The sequence below is a fragment of the Scatophagus argus genome, chromosome 1, assembly GCF_020382885.2.
Source record: "Scatophagus argus isolate fScaArg1 chromosome 1, fScaArg1.pri, whole genome shotgun sequence".
Classification (NCBI taxonomy): Eukaryota; Metazoa; Chordata; class Actinopteri; family Scatophagidae; genus Scatophagus; species Scatophagus argus.
In genome coordinates, this window is record NC_058493.1 from 22,544,474 (window position 1) to 22,561,846 (window position 17,373).

The following is a 17,373-nucleotide window of genomic DNA, read 5'->3' on the forward strand; positions in this document are numbered from 1 at the left end:
TAAGCAATAGCAACCACAAGGAGGCAGTACACGCCACAGTAAACTCAGGACCAGGGGCTCTGTGGTTGGCTCAACATAAAATACCACAATAAATGGGATTATGTAATGGGATTATGTATTTGTTAAACATACAGAAATCCACGCAGCTACAAAGATGTAATATTAGCAAAGCAAGTAATTTGTGGCTTTTGAAGAGTATTATTATAAAGTAGTACATCTTGCATTGGATCTCATCGTGTGAAGCAATCTGTGGTATCATGGGTAGAATTAAAACCTGGCTTTCTTTTTTATTTATTTAGTTTAAAATTTGAATTACTTTCTATTGCTTTTAATCTATTACGCAATGGTACATATGTAATGAGCATATCTCTGGCAACAGTGTGATGTCAGACTCTGCTTTACAACATGAATTTTATTGCTATCTTCTTGTGATGCTATAGAGGATTATTTAATTCATAATGTAATAATTTAATTTTTTAACACTGTTTATGCATGAGTAACCAAAGACACACTTGAACGTTTTATATTGTTAAACAGTTTCAGTGTGAATATTACAGGAATATTGTAGTTTTCAAGTGTTTAAATGCACATTTTTTGCAACTTTACATTTATTGTAATTATTTTCCTGTCTCTCCTTTCTATATTCTTAATTACTTCCACTCGTCCAGTGTTTGGGCTTGGAGGACATATGACGACTGATGTAAGCTCAGCCTTCACTGGTGTTTCACTTGGCAGCTACTAAAAAAAAATGTGAATCTTGTTTTTCCTAAACCCATGAAAGGCTAAGCTGTAAATGTCAATTATAGGCCTACCATATTACATGGCACCTGTGTCCAGACAGCCCTCCGACTCAGGTACCACCCATCTATCCATTAGCTTTGCTCATTTATCCTTCAGGATTTCCAGGCACGGTTTATCTCCCAACACCACAGAAGGCAAACCATGTTGATCTCAGTGCCTCGTTAGTAAATTCTGCCACTACCTTTAGCCAGTACTGGTGCATGAACATCATGAGATCTAAGTTATGTGTTTTTATCTTTGGTGTAAAACTGTTTTAAAATGACAGTTGACTATTCAACTAAGCACATTTCTACCGCTTTCGCTAATATGATTATTCACCTGATTTCAGCATTAGGCTACCGACATAATATGTGTTTCAGCACCGACATCTCTTGGTTTCTCCGTTACCTGCGAGGTATCTTGTTACACTTCACATGCTGTGTGAACTGAAAGAGTACATGAAATTCTATCTCCACCGTTGTGTAACACGGTGTAGTAAAAAGAAGATTTGCTCTCTCTCCTCTCTCCTTTCAATCCAGGGTAAGGTAAGGTTTTTAGTATACAAAATATGTGTGTCTGTGCGTGATAGAGAGAGATAGAGATTTTAGTTTTACATGTAAAATGAAACAGATAGATTCTGTCTCTCTGTCTTTCCAAGTCTATTTTATCCCCTAAGTGGCTTGACATCTTCGCTGATGCACAGACATCACTACAAACACTTTTACATTTTGCCAAAACACGTCAATTTATTGCACTTGCTGTTTAATGAATATAACTATTTCATGATGTACTGAATTACTTTATTCCTAACTACTGTCAGCCTATTTCTAATGTTTGTTTTTTATTTTCATATTGCAATTACACCACTGACACTGTACATAGATATCATACATAGTTTGCATGGTAATACTGGTGGTGCAATCCTTAAAATGTAAATAAATATGTTAGTGTTTTGTCAGTAGTAGATTAACAGTTCTGGTTCACAGAATGCATTTAAAGCTTTTTTCTAAAATATCAATATGTTAATCTAAACTAGTGGCCATATTTTATTATTTTTATTTTATTTTATTTTATTTTATTTTATTTTATTTTATTTTATTTTATTTTATTTTATTTTATTTTATTTTGCCTCCCTGTCTGTCGCATGATTGGTTCTTCTAGACAAAAAGGGCGGGCTAATTTATGTCATTGGTTCACGCGCGGCCGACTCTCTTGCTATTGGTTGTGTCAGACGTCACTCGAGGAACGCGCTTGCTCTCTCTTCCTGTGTTACCGCCCTTGGGCTAAGTGAGAAATCAAGCACTGAAGGCATCGTATTCATTGGGAAGACTGGCATTATTTGGAGATTTCTTAGTCAGTTCCCAGTAGCTTCAGGTAAGGGAGTAGCTGGCTCGGGTTTTTGGGAATTAGTATGTCAGTCCAGTTAACGGGGGAGCCGTTGTGTTTTACATAATACTTATATATTTGCTGGTTTAGCTAAACGGCTAGCAACTTGAGTCAACTGCAAAGGTTAGCGTGTTAGCTGCTACATGTCATCGGGCTATTTCGCATGGTGTTAACGTGACTGTATCCGCGACACACGTAGCTAAGTTACCACAGTAAGTGTCACATAAACCGCTTGGGCTGACTTTAACCATTTCTTAGCAAGTGTGTGCTACGTTTCGCCCGGTGACGATAATCATGAGCAAGTTGTTTACTGTCAGCGTGATGATAATAAACATGTCAAGAGCGAGTTAGCTAACGCCGTTCCCTAGCCCGCTATGTCAAGAGATGGATGAAACTATTTAGATAAGGACAGCTAAGTAACCACCTGAGGAAGATAACACACTTGATTTATGTAAAATTGATAGTGCAATATGATTTTATTTTACGACGGACCAAAGTTACGTTATTATTTAATGATTGTTGTATCTGTGACGTTAAAGGTCCTTATTTTATTATATAGGCGTGTTGCTAATTGCATGTACAGTATTGGAGGTCTGATTAAATCAAATTGCCCATCCCTGTCAGCCAGACTGTTACTCAAACAGAGCGTCAATCCCGTCAGTGTTTGTCTGTTGGACTAAGACAACAGTGTCAGTGTTTTTAAGGACGCACTTTTTGTGGACTGACTCATACTAGGGTGGTGGTTCAGGGGAAGAATCTGGTTTCAGCAGCAGTACTACTTTAGATAGGCACAAGGTCAGTCTGCTTGTATCAGTGACACACTCACAGTTAAAGAGCTAATCTGATAGTTTAAGTGTGCGTTTGCAAAGGTGGTTTGCCCAGCACGGTTCAATGGTGAATGAAGGGTGTGGTCCAAGTGTCGAGGAGGACTTCTGCTCAGCAGTGTCGGGTTTTCACTTTCAGCCTTAAGGCAGGTGGCCTTCGTGAAGATGCAAAGCGGCTTTTGAAACTGAGAGTGTTGGTGTTTTGATTGCTGACATGACATTTTTGATGATACTGCTTACTGTACCGCCTTCTGCTGTACAGTACTGCTAATAAACAGGCTCTTCAGATACTAGTTGTTTAACCCGCATGCCTTTCACTGGAGTGTGGAGAGTGAAACCTGACCATCAGTGCTTAGTGCCTCCCTCCGTGTTTACAAAGGCTAGAAATTAGCTCCCTTTCTTGAACTTGTGTCATTCACATTAGAGCCCTTACTGAATGGCGGGCCGCTCCTTGAAATCTGTTCTCATTATGTAATAATGCAGCGTGTGTGTGTTTGGAGTGTGTGTTTAAAACAGTTAGCATATGAATGAAACAAAGTTTTATTTACTGATTCAGTTGGATAAATATCATCTTTTCTGTTGATCAAGCTATCTGTTTCTTTCTCTGTCCCCTTCCTTCTGTTTTCTGTCAATTATGGCACATAAGGACTCCTTGAAAAGCTAAATAAAAGAATTAAGGAAAACAGGGCAGAGAGAGAAAGAAGGATAGAGAATGAAAGTGTAGGAGGTGGGAAGAAAAAAAAATGCAGACTCTTGTCCCATGGGTGTCAGAGCTGGGTCAGTCTAACTATAGTCTTTTTGTGGGTGGCGCTTTAATAATGTAATAACCGTCAGGGCTTCCTGTTCATGTCTTAGCTGCAAGTTACTATTCTTCCAGTTTCTGCCCCTGATATCTGAAATGGCACAGGCAACATGGATACTGACTGCAAGAATTTTACTTTCATGGTGATAGTATGTCTCTTTTAGCTGCTAAGAATTATATAATATGAGCCAGAGATATCTGTGGTGATGTCTGGTATTATATAACAAACTTAATGGTTCAAATAGTCTTGCTGTTTGTCTGTTGTCATCACTTTTTGAGAGTAGATGAAGCGTCACCATTTGACCTGAAACATGTTCAGACAGTTAAATTAAAAAGCTGGGTAAGCTTTATAGGTAGTGATGACAAAGGAAGAAACTGGTATTTTACACTTCACTTCGTCTTCACAGTGGCCTAATTTCTAAAAAAATGTTGTTAGTATTCTGCCTGTAACAAAAGAACAAAACAAAACAAAAATCCCCAAAAACAGGAGTGCATAAGCCACAGTGTAACTTTGTTTAATGTCGTTCTTGTGACCTCCTTGTGAAATATCTTCTCAGTCAACCAGAGTAGCATTTATAATTATTTTTAAAGTTATGGACACTCTAAAGAATAAATTTAAATAAATAAAGATAAAATAAGTTATTTTTTTGGTTTTTTAACGTGTCCATACATCTTATACAGTTGTTTAAATCAGACAGGTATTTAACACTTATTTTTGGAGAATTAAAGTAAGTATGGGACATTTTTCCTATCAAGTGAACTGAAATTGTGATATTTGTGGCTCCGTCCTTGTGCAGTCCTCAGTGGTATGTTTATGTGCTCAACAGTAGCCTGAGTGTATGGGGTCAGTGTAGGAAAGTGTAAGGTGAGCATGGAGTGCAGACAGGTTTGCAGTATTATTGGCTCAGAGCCATCTGTTGTTGTCTTGAAGGATTAGCAGAGAGAAGGAGGAGAAAGGAATCAATCAGACTGGACTAATGGATCCTCTCAGTGTCTTTGCCTCGGCCGGAGCCCACCCGTTGCCATCATTATCCCTGTCTGCATGCTCCATTACTTCCCTGTCTGCACACTCAGATGTACTGTACCTCACTGTAATCAGGGGCTGTTGGTAAATGCTGAATTATATGTCAGTGAAGTTTAAGTGTTTTTGAGAAAGTAAGATCATATGGGAAAGGATGCTATTTTGAGCCATTCGTGTCATAAGAGCATTATAGTGCGTGTGTGTGTGTGTGTGACTTAATGATTATCCCAGGCTGGGGTCTCCAGATCCTGGCCTGAAATGTCATCTCATTATTGCCTTCTGCTCATCTTAGAATGAGTGTGGGTAATTTAACCAAAATTAGGACCACGAAAATGATAAATCAAACTTCATGTGATATAAGACCAATCTTTCCACATGTCCTCACTGGCCAGAAAAGATTTGACTGGCAAAGTAAATGAGGTTCGGCCCAGATATGAGGGGTATTGGCAGTACATCAAAGTCTTCATTTTCAAACATGTTTCTACATTCTGGAAACTTGGCAAGCTGCAAAGCGGGACCACAGCTATAATCACAGTAAAGCCTCCATATGTTTTTTGGACATCTCAGTGTTGATTATGAAAGATGAATGAAACACTTTTCCCATAACATGCGAGCAAGGGCTTCTAATGACCTCATGAGATACAAATCCTGGTGCTGGTTCCATGATCACAGCACAGAAGGTTTCTGTTATGGACACAACACACGGAAGAATTTTTATCCGATATGGATTCATGGGATATTTTTAATCTGTTGGATGTAATGCTTTAGTTAAATTAAACTGGAGAACCACCATAATGCTGTGTTCTTTTCATTGGTTTCACAGTCACTTCATGTCATTTTTAGGATTGTCTTCAGCAAACCTACATAAATGACCGTTTTATGTTTTATTTACTCTATTTCACCGGATGACATTTTCATTTGGGCCGTATTTTAATGTACATTTATGTTGTTCCTCTAGCTTACTTGTGCAGTACTGATAGCTTAGCTTCATTGCAGCATGAATGGCTGATCTTTTTCCTCCCAGTTAGCTGTGATGATATCCTGCAGTGCAATAAGCTTAACTGTACTGACTCAGCTTTCCAGGATCTAATTGAACTACTGCACAGGAGAACAATGGGGTGAGATTATTATTGTAGACAATTATATTCATACGCTTTGATTCAAGTCATCAGTGTTGACATTTAAGCCCAGCTTTATCTGCTGGCACTGAGGCTTGTGAATGGCCCTGCTGTGACTTCCATGATTATTTCAGAAGTGAATGTGTGTACATGTAGGGGTCTAATAGAGATGGTGATGGGAGGAATTTCTCTAGTACAGAGCCTGGATTGTGAAGAGCTGAACAGTGTGAGAAACACAGACTCTTCAGGGAATTCCACTAAATTTAAGAAATCACTCAGGCGGCTCCGGGGAAATGGCACTAAATGTTTAAAGAATCTTTGGCTAAACCCCTTAGTTGAAGCAGGGAGTATTTTTTTTTCAGCTGTCACCGAGTACAGAGACTGTGCTATATTTCACAACTGACACGAATCAGTGAGACTGATGTGATATTCCTGAAGTAAGTAACTGTGCCTATTATGTATTTCAAGAAACATATTTCGTATTGCGTCTTTACATTAATTCGGGAAAGTAGAGCTTAAGTGTGTGTGGAGTAATGTGTGCGTGTGGGTGATAAAGACTGAGACCATCTGTAGACTTCTGCAGGGAATCTGGAAATCATGAGGTCACTTTGTGTTCGGACTGTGGCGTGGGAACAGACGGCTGAGGCCTCATCATTTAGTTTGACAGGATACACACTCGCAAGTCATTCAGTTATCTGAGTTTTATTCAATCTGTACATCTACATAAGAATAAACTCCAGTGTTTTCTGCCATGGTTACAGTTTGCTCTATTGTCAGGCCTTTAGTACCTAAAAGAAAAACATACACATGCATTTTCATGTCCAATAAAACATGCTTCTTTTGTCTCTTCTTTGAAAGCTGAACATGTTCTTTAAAGCAGCACAGAGTTGGAGTTTACAAAGAGCTGTTGATGATCCTCAAGGGAGGGGTCAGATGACTTGTCTGAGCCTGAGAAATTTCTTCCTTTGTTCCAGCTGTGTGTATATTGCACCATTGCAACACCTCATTATCCAGCCCAGCTGTGATTTACTATTGTTTCACTGGGATGAGATAAACAATGTCTAATCATGGTTTAGATGTAATTACCCTTTGTTTCAGTCAGATAAATAAAAAGGACTTTTGTGCTCCATCATCATGAATGTTTATTTGTGTGTGTCTGTGTCCTCGTTTATTTTCAGGTAGCCTCTCCCTGGTCTGGAGCAGTGAGTCCTAAAAAGAAACATTGTGGCTGTGGTCTGCTGTTCAGTGTTGCTTAGAAAGCTATAGCCGGCACCATGGCGTTGTCGTACAAGAAGGATCTGGACAAATACAAGGATCTTGACGAAGATGAAATCCTCAACAAACTGTCGGCGGAGGAGCTCAAACAGCTGGAGACGGCCCTCGAGGAGATAGACCCTGAGGTCAGGACCTGTGAGGGCCGGAAGTGGGGGGGAACTCCTGTGGCAAAGGGATTTATCGGAAAAACGATTTGAAAATGAAAGAGTTGTTCATTTTATAAACTCAGGAAAAGCACATGAAGTTTTTGAGGTCACATTTTATTTTTCCTTTGTACACTTGAACCACACTTTGTAGTCCCCCAGCGTCTGTGATTAAAGGGGGAGTCTGAGCTGCAGTAACTCTGTTAGCAGGCTGCCAAGTGGTTGTTTATTTGTGAGTAGAGCTGAAGAGTACCCCCTGGGTGCCTGGGCGTTTTATTTAAATTCCATCTAAACTGATTGAGGTAGATCGCCTCACATGGTGACCAGCAGGAAAGGCCCACCTCCTCCAGGTTTTCACTCATCTACAGCAAATTAGAGTTGCTTGTATTTTTTTGTTAGGTGATGCATCAACTTAAAGTATTTCATTGTATGTTTACTTCCTGTTCAAGTGATGTACTGGCATTTGCATGCAGCATGCAAAGTTTGAGCAAATGCCAACTTTTGAATACACAGTTATGAAAAATACTTGCAGAGTGCTTTCATTCTGCTCAGATAAAATCAATACTGTATTGATGTTTTAGTACATGCACCTTAAAAGAGACTTGAAGGCACTGAGGTATATTTGTGAAAAAAGTTCATTTTGCATTTACCCTTCATCCAAGCTCATAGTAAAGGTGCTTTTGTCTTCATCAGTTGATAGGACTAATGTTTTTCCTTGTTTCTTCTCCCCCAGAATGCTCTTCTGCCAGCAGGCTTACGCCAGAAGGACCAGACGACTAAGAAAGCAACAGGAACATTTGACAGAGAGAGCCTCCTCAAATACCTGGAGAAGGAAGCCATGGAGTACAAGGACAGAGATGATGTAGTGCCCTTCACTGGAGAGAAAAAAGGTGTGTGTGTATCCAAAACTGTCCACGATGGAACAGCAACCACAGCCATTCCAGCGTACCTGTTTGCCTTTTTTAAAACTTTTCATAGAGATAATAATGATAATGTCAGGTATCCTCATTGAAACTTTGACAGTAGTTATGTGGTATACCATTATATATTATATCATCAGTATCTGTAGTATGATGCTGCCATGTGTTAGTAATGTATTTCTAAGGGGATGAAGAACTGAGGTGTGCCTGTGTGTGTTTCTGTTTGTATCAGCAGTACAGACACACAGCAGTAATTACCATTCTGGTGTCTTTACAGGTATTATTAATGCATGTCTGCTCTTATGCAACATACAGCGGTGAGGGGGAGGTGTGTTGGTACCAGGGGATAGGAGGCAGGGAGTATCAATACAGGAGGCATGGTCAGGATTAACTATCTTGAATCTATCTAGCCGCCACAAGGGATGGGTGATCTGACCATTTTAGATGGAGATCAAGCTCAAAGGCTTCCATAATGTGCTTTTTAGGCCAATCGTAGAGATTGAGATAATTCATGTCCTCTTTTATATACTTCCAGAGTTATCTTATCTTTCTATCTATCTATACGTGAACAAACCAATGTGGAGATTTAGTCTACTAGATGGCAATTTGACTGGATGAATTACTTGTCGTGATTGATAGCTAACAACATGGTGGATGAAGAGATTGTCCCAGAAAAATAGATAAATAAAAAACCAGCAATATTGTGTTTTAATCATGTCCGTGGATAAAGTCACAAGGTAAGTCTAGGTAGTTTACATGACATTTCAAAATTGAGAATTGCAAGATCGAGACTGTCGTTAAATAGATTGCCTTATTATTTTTTGACCAGATTGCTCCTACAGAACACACCTCCAAACAAAATCTTTTGTCATGGCACCATGCAAATAAGAAATAAAAAGATAAATATTGAACTTAAAATAAACCAAGAATTATATGTTAAATGTATTTTTTTGTCATTTTTTTCTAAAATCAACTCATAATCAGGTTGTACTGGGACAAACACAAAACAAAGAAGGACTGCAGGGATTTTAATGTGAGGGGAATAAAATTGTCTGAGGATTCTTTTGTGTTTGTGGTGACAGCGTGAAATAAAAACCTGCTGCTGGTCAAGGTTTGATTAATGATTGATGTTGCTGTGAAAACTGAAACAACCTGATTCTCTTGAGGGAAACCAGTTCTGTACAAACAAGTTTTAACAACATACTTGTGGTAATCTTAACCACTTTCTAGGGAGATGCTTTATGTGATAGCATGGGGAAAAAAAAACAGAAAAGTAAATAGAGTAAAAACATTACTGGGAGGATTTTTTTCCAGAGGAATTCCTTCTGATGGGATCTCCAGATATTTGGATGCTTCTCCCTCACTGGAGAGGAAATATGGAACTGACGTCTTCCCTCTGACCCAACCCCCTCGCCTGTTAGAAATTATACTCCCTGTGTGTGTTTGTGGTTGTGTATGTGCATGCATGAGTGTGCATGTGCACTATGACAACATGGAAAACTCAAATCACTGTGGAGGTTCGGTGGAATGCAGCTGATTCTCTTCCCCTTGTTATATTCACCCCCTGCTGATAGATAATGTGGTCATGAGTGTGTGTGTGTGTGTGTGTGCATCCGTCCTCTTAATAATGCACAAAGTTTCTGAGGGAAAACAGCTTACTTAAATACCATGGCAACCATTGCAGCCTTTTAACCACTTAATTGTTATTACATTGAGTCAGTCTTTCATATTACTTTTCTATAATCCATCTTTTTTTTTTTACTCTTCATTTCTTTCTGTTCATACTTGATTTCCTTCTGGCTTTCTCCACATTAACACTAAGAGGTTCTGGCTACATGGCTGTTCGAGTTGATTGTCTACAGAAAAGAGCAGAAGTGTAGTACGTTCAGATCTGGAGGTGTGCACATGATTGCAGGCATGTTCAGTGGGGCACAGCTGAGTTTTAAATTTGGCACAGTTGACTGAGTTATCACGTGTCAGAGCAAAGGGTTGCATTGTTACCCTAATTGGAGCATTCAAGACGTGCTTCCATTGAAGTCTGATAAACATCATGTTTGTCGAGGTTACAGTGGAGGGTGTGGCTGTGAGAAAGCACGTCAGGTGTGTACCACACGCAACACTAGTATTCAGTTTTTCTTAGTTCTTTCTCTTTGCTTTCACAGCATTTTCCACTAAGCAGCCTTGTTTGAACAGGGAACTGCTGCAAAGGCAATAAATCAGGATGTAATAGTGGTTCAGTTTACAGGATTATTCTGGTTTATCTTCTTTGTGACCTCACCAAGTGAGTTGCTCTGATCTGTTAATGCGGTAAACAAACCCACAGATCAAGACTGATTTTTAAGGGTAAATGAAGGCCAACTTTAGCGTGTGCAAACAGTTTTTCTGTGCCATGATGGATTATTACCATCATCTTGGGTGTGGTCAGTGTCTGTTTTACCCTCAAATATTGTAGTTCAGGTAATCTGGCAAAACTGTCTAATTTTCTGGATGCTTGTATTTGTTATCTCATCTGCCTTTGCTGTAGTGATGACATTGGCTCTCACAGACAGAGTTAATGTGTCGTCACCCATTATCCTTTAAGTTCCTTTCTCTTTGTCCGAACAACAAACACCAAAACAACACTTGATAGTACTGCTGCCAGTATGCACAATACCACGATGATGTGTTATGTCTTTTTGCATCACATGAATGGCGATGAAAGCGTCTCAGTCTTCACCTTGGATCACGAGTGTCAAGTCTTAGGCCTTCAAATCCAGCATTTTCCTCATCTGTGTGGTACTCCCGTTACCAGCAGAAAGTGCTACTGACATTTTTTCTGCAGCATTTGTGCAATGTTGTTCCTCAGTGTGTTTTCCTCATTTAGTCTATGATATATGCTCCTGTGGGAATCATACAGATTACAGAACTTTGGCCCTGTCTTCTTCTCCTTTTTGTTTTCATTTTGCCTCTGAGGGGCTAAATGTCTCTCCAGAGGGACTGGCACAGGATGCTGCCTTATGACTGTATTTAATGTTTACTGGCTTTCAGGAAGTGCCAGAGTCCCCCCACTAGGGACTAGTTTGAACAATTTGACTGAGTCAGAAGAGGGAGGGCCTGTTCTTGGGGTGTTTTTGTTTAAGGAGACAGGCCTACAGAAAGGCAGCAAATGGCACTCACTGGACGCTCTCTCTGTCCAGCTGAGTGTTTGTTGCCCCGGCAGTGTAGTTTAGATTAGATTCCAGTTATTGTCCCATGACTTCCTTTGCTCTTTCCATTTCTTCCCTTAGATAGGTTACTATGGCAATACCATAGTTTTCAGAAGTCATGGCTGGACTGAGATCAGCTAATCTCAGCTGCTGATAGTTAGGGAGTGCTGTGTAACATAGCAGGAAGCCTGCTTCCTTGAACAGCACATTTCTGTTGTTCAGACTTCAACAATTTCATTTCAGCTGATTTTATATTCAGTTAGAGTGAATGAAGTTAGGATTGTGTCACACTCAGTGACATGAAAACAGTAAATATATACAGTACATGTGTGAAAATGAAACTTAAAAAGAGAGATTAAAGCTGAAAATCAGAGCGATGACCATTTCAAGATCCTGCTGTAAAATGTTAAAATCTGTGGTGACTCAAGAAGTCCTGATTATTTTGTTAATTTCAAACTTATGTGTGTTCATATTATTTGTATAGTTGCTTTATCTGGGAACGTGTCCATTTGCTTGTACACACCCACTTGGCAGTCATGCAGTCTTATGACTGTGGCACAAGGCAACTGGGTAGGAATGGCTGTAGAAAAATAACGAGTCACATTAACCAACAGTTAGCAAGCAGGACATTTTTTATAGAAATGGGAGGTTTTGTAACATCTCATGAAACTTTCACCCAACTTGCATATACCTGTCTCTTCCGTCTGATGACGTTAAGTTTTTGCCTGCCCATTTTTATGAGGGCTGAATCATCTTTTCTCCTTTCCTTCTCTCTCCTCTCCTTCTCCATAGGTAAAATATTTGTTCCTAAGCAGAAACCAGTGGAAACACGCCAGGAGGAAGCCACAACCCTTGATCCAGAATTAGAGGAAGCCCTGTCCAGTGCCACAGATACAGAGCTGTGTGATCTAGCAGGTAAGAACGAATAGAAAGAAACCATTAAAAGTTCTTTCCTATGCTGAACACACAGTGTTGTGGTTGTGAGAAACTTTCCGTCAGCCTGATCCCAGTCTCTGCTGTGACAATGAAACAAAAACTCCTTTCACACTGTCTCTCCCAAGGCTCCGTCCTTTACTGTGTGTGATGATAGGAGGAATAAAAGGACTCACTGAGCAAAGCATGTTTCCTACGATCTCTTGACTTCGTCGCCGATCATGCACTTACTGTTGCATTTTTGAACCCGAGAGAACACGTACGCACACAGTGATTCAGCTACCGGTTTGCTTTTGTTTGCAGCGATCCTGGGTGTTCACACACTGGTCACCAGTAGTCAGACATACGATGGGACTGGAAGTAAAGAGGGCTACAACAGTAAGTATGATCATAGCATGAAGTCTGTCAATTCTGTCAAAGTCTTGAAAGGATTCAACATCTTGATGTCTGGCTTTCTGTGTTTTCTAGATGTGATCAAAGGGGAGAAGATGAATCCAGTGTTTGATGAGCCTCCAAATCCCACTAATGTAGAAGAAACTCTGCAGAGGATAAAAAGCAATGACAGCTCATTAACAGAAGTCAACCTCAACAACATTAAGGTATGCAGAAACACGTGTGTTTAGAGTGTGGAGTGTGAATATGCAGGATGTGTGGATCTCCTGACCAGTTTCAGTGTGCCTTTGTTGGTTTTCCAGAACATTCCAATTCCCACTCTGAAGGAATTGGCCAAAGCCATGGAGAAGAACACACACGTCAAGAAGTTCAGCATGGCAGCAACACGGAGTAACGACCCGGTTGCTGTGGTGAGAGGGAGGAAGTGGCTTTTGGGCTTTATTAATTGACTTGTTTACCCCACACAACTGAACGTTTTTATATCTCATTTCCTTGTTCCTCCTCTCAGGCATTCAGTGACATGCTGCGAGTGAACAAGACTTTGCGAGGTTTGAACTTGGAGTCCAATTTCATCACTGGAGCAGGAGTGCAGGCTTTGGTTGACGCGTTGCGAGACAACGACACGCTCACAGAGATCAAGATAGACAACCAGGTGCCACATGCTTTCCCACACACACACACACACCAGGATCTGAAATGATCAGATGCTTCATAGTTCAGGAAAACATCCTGTGAAATTAAAATTTGCGAAGAGAAGGAGTAATCTTTATTTCTCCTCTTTCGGTTGTGTCTTTTATTCCTGTCATTCACCGTAGGCGATTAAAGGGAACTTACGACTGAGGAAGTCTTTTCACTAAATAAATAAAGTAGTTTCACTCAGGCTAAAGTAGTAGAAGGTTTGTGCTGTGCAGCTTGCCGTTGTAGAAAATGCCAACCAACACAAACCACTGCCTGAATAAGACATAAAAGACCTGTTTCCAGTAGGGGAAAAGTTAAACCATAAATCTGTGGTCCTCGTCTGAGTTTTATCGTCTTTTCTGCTACAAACTGAAGTGAAGTTGTGATTCCGATGGTCAGACCATGACCTCTGTGTGTTTTTCTGTGTGTTGCAGAGGCAGCAGCTGGGTACCAACGTTGAGATGGAGATAGCGAAAATGTTGGAAGAGAACAACAGCATAGTGAAGTTTGGCTACCACTTTGCACAGCAAGGACCTCGCTCTAGAGCTGCTGCAGCTATCACCAAGAACAACGACCTAGGTATTAAACACTATTAAACACACACACACACACACACACACACACACACACAGAATTTGAAAACTTGCACAGCCTTGGGTGAGTTGTCACCCGTCACGTTACCTTCTACCTGCTATTGCCCTCTTTGAGAGTGAATTATGACATTTCCAACATCTCAGGAGGCCATCTGCCTTTACAGTCTGTTTTATTTCCCCTTGCGTAAGACTTCAGTCCACAGTAATGACCGCTCCTCTCTTTTAGCTCCTTGTCCTGTCAGAGCAGAAGTCCCTCAGGTGTGGTGCATGGGTGTGGCCATAAGTGTGTCCGTGTTTCATTCACTGCATTAACAGTATGGAAACTGACACGGTGTGACCGTACAGCTTTTAGAGTGACGACATCTCACTTCTTGTTTTCTGTTCACGCTGACACACGCTGTTGAAATGGGTCCAAACTTTGACCGCATAGCCCATGATGACTCACAGTGTTTTCATGATTAACTAACAGGGTTGGGTGCGTGGAGGACTGTGTAGCATGTTTGTAGTTATTTTACTCTGTCAATGAATTGATTTTTGGGAAGAATATTTATGCTTTTGGCTCTTTTTTTTTGTTTCGCTTTTCCTCTCCAGTGCGCAGGAGACGAGTGGAAGGAGACCTGTAGAGATGGCGCCCAACGCGTCTCCCAGCCAATCCTGTCGTTTCATCTCACCACGTGGAATTATTTCAGCCAATGCCCTGCTCTCATCTCACTGTGTGGAAACTTAAGTCTTGTGCCAAAATGTGGGGCAAGGCGCACTCAACCAGAACATACATCCGAGAAGAAGGGAAATAACTGGAATCGCCCTCTCCGATACACATGTTCATATCTATGTTTATTATTATGTTGTTATTGAAGGTGTAAATCTGATTAGTTTTTAGTCATTTCATTTCAGCTGCTCCTTTTTTTTGAGCCTTTGTATGATCTGTCCAGACTTTTTACCTACCTTTTCCTTTTATACTATGCTATAATCCAGTGAAAATTACATAAACATGACCAAGTAACAGAAACAACAGTAACAGCTTTGTAGAAACAGTAACTAACATGGAGAAGCTGTATTCTCTGCCATGATAATTTGAGGCCTGAGCTTCCAGTGGAGTTCCTTCATTGAACAAGCAGATGATGGGGCTAGCGTACAGGTTGGTTGAGACTTAGCCTTGACTACTTGCCAGCAAACCTGCTCTGACTGTAAGGTGACACAAGCATTCGTAAGGTAACATAGTTTACCATGTAATAATCCACTAATTCTTGGTTCTTATGTTGCTGATCAGACCACTGCTATACATTCCATCTGCATGGTGGTGGCTCACAGGTGTTGTTTATGCGAGTTGCCTTGTAAAAGCCTTGTGTGTAACGGTTAACTGCGTGCTGACCTCATGCTGCAGTCAGCCAAACAGCAGATGTTGGCTCACGCCCTTTGTATCAATGTAATACTCTTAGTATCAATGCAAAATCTTTTATATTACTCAACTGTCTTATTCCAACTGAAGATCTTGTCTTTGTACGGTTTAAATTCTGATGTTTATTCTGATCGTTTATATCCCTTAACAGGAAATTATAAGTAGGTTTCAAATAAAAGTGGGATTGTCCCGTGAAATGAACATTAAGTAGCACTGAGGTTATTAACCTCTGTCTAGAATGAAGGAGCTTTGATCTGGATCTGCTCTTACACGTGATGTCGTGGGTGTTCTGCTCAACACGCTTGGTTACTCTGTGCTTAATCATGCCAAAGACTAACAAATGCAGAACTTAAAGTATCAATATTAAACTTTAAGGGTTGTTGGTTCAGGTTTTGACTTTGTCTGCTTCCTTGCAGTGCAGATCCGGGAAAGAGAAATCTGGAGGTCAACAACGATAATCTAGAATTTTTTTTATTATTATTAAAGATCATGCCATTAAAATTTATTTTTCATGTTTTTTCTCGGTTCCATTTATTGAAAAATGTTCGGCAAGTCGTTCAGTGAGATGTGAGGAAGAGTCGGCAAACAGGTTGTGTGAGACTTCTCAGGTTGCCACTAACTTGTGAAATGTTTCTGTGAGCTACATCTCCCAGTTAGAAAGTCTTGTACAGATTGTAAATGTTACTTTTCTCCACTCCCTCACACAAACACTTTTCACTTGGATCTCAGCAGCATCTCGGCAGTAGCATGTCATTCGTTGTGTGACAGGTGACGACATGCTATGTGTGCCTCAAGCTCAACTTCCAGAGGTACTCTCACCTGCTTGAGATGGCTGTGACAGGACTTATTCAGGCGTTACTTGAAACTTGTATATACTGTTTATGTGTTATAGGAGCAATATACTGGCATGAAGTCCTCACTTGTGAACATCATGTTTCTGTTGACCAAAAACGCTCTTTCATCTTAACAGCCTTACATTCCTTGGACAAGAGCTGTATGGCTGAGTTCAGTACTTTGGGGTTTTATATCTGCGTGCTTCTGCCACATCATATCTGTCATATCTGCTAGTATTTCTTCTTGGAACTTTTTGCTTTTGTTTTCTTTCACTACTGTGCTTTGCTGGTGGATAGCTAAAGTGGAAAACTGCTTCTTTGCTTGGGCTTGTTCAGAATATTCTGTGATTCATAATACTGTATGTATATTAACTGTAAAATACCATCTCAAAAATGTGTGTACCACATAAATCTACACAATGCATTGCAGAGATTTTTTTTTTTTTTACTTCTTTAAATCAAAACCCAGGTGTATACTCAACTTAAGGAATATGTACTATTATAAAACCACAAGACTGGTAAAACGCACTGCTGAATATAAAACATCCTCAACAATAAATGTTTTTACATACTCTACGTACTTTTCTTTCTATGCTGTATTTTTTTAAGTTAATTATAAAAATGTATGAACAGAACTTGGGTTATTGACCAATTTGCTTGTGAGTTTCCTTTCTCCTCAGCTGTCATGAGGAGCAAACTTGAAATTCAAACCTCCACAGGAATTCCACAAAGTGGACCTTACGCTTAAAAAAAAAAGTTTAAAATAACTTTAACTACAATTTTCCCGGTCAATAATGAGACTTCAGGCTCAATATTCAAGATGCTTTGTGCATAGTCATAATGCATCACCTCTGGCAAAATCTACATGTGTCCCTTTATGTATCTGAAATTCTTAACCTTTGAACAGTTGTTTGCATAGTAAACCTAATGGCCTCCCTACAGGCTCCAACTGGGTTTGAGAGTTTTACACAAGACTGGACTTGAGTCTACAGCTGTACTACATTCTTACATCAGCATGTAAAAGATGACAAACATGCTGTTGTTTAGCAGGTATATCATGTTCATTGTCTTAGTTTACCATATAAGCATG

At 40.0% G+C, this 17,373-nt stretch overlaps 1 protein-coding gene across 3 annotated transcripts; it reads left to right on the forward strand.

Moving 5' to 3' along the window:
• Positions 1-1,999: 1,999 nt before the first annotated feature.
• Positions 2,000-16,859, forward strand: tmod2 (tropomodulin 2). 3 transcript variants are annotated; one of them, XM_046392333.1, is made up of 10 exons: positions 2,000-2,154; positions 7,110-7,331; positions 8,083-8,239; positions 12,247-12,369; positions 12,691-12,765; positions 12,856-12,986; positions 13,083-13,190; positions 13,289-13,432; positions 13,893-14,037; positions 14,643-16,859. In XM_046392333.1, the coding sequence occupies exons 2-10, from the start codon at positions 7,206-7,208 to the stop codon at positions 14,672-14,674; spliced, it is 1,041 nt and encodes a 346-aa protein (XP_046248289.1). In that variant the 5' UTR covers positions 2,000-2,154; positions 7,110-7,205; the 3' UTR covers positions 14,675-16,859. The 3 variants fall into 3 exon arrangements, with proteins under 3 accessions (XP_046248289.1, XP_046248306.1, XP_046248297.1); XM_046392350.1 differs by having other exon boundaries at positions 2,053-2,154; positions 7,114-7,331; XM_046392341.1 differs by lacking the exon at positions 2,000-2,154 and adding an exon at positions 2,183-2,378.
• Positions 16,860-17,373: the final 514 nt, after the last annotated feature.

Excerpts from the sequence above, each read along its gene's own strand:
- tmod2 (XM_046392333.1), top strand. The coding sequence starts at position 7,206 with ATGGCGTTGTCGTACAAGAAGGATCTGGACAAATACAAGGATCTTGAC. Across the intron at positions 13,191-13,288 it reads GTAACGACCCGGTTGCTGTG|GCATTCAGTGACATGCTGCG; the intron begins GTGAGAGGGAGG and ends TCCTCCTCTCAG. Across the intron at positions 14,038-14,642 it reads CACCAAGAACAACGACCTAG|TGCGCAGGAGACGAGTGGAA; the intron begins GTATTAAACACT and ends TTTCCTCTCCAG.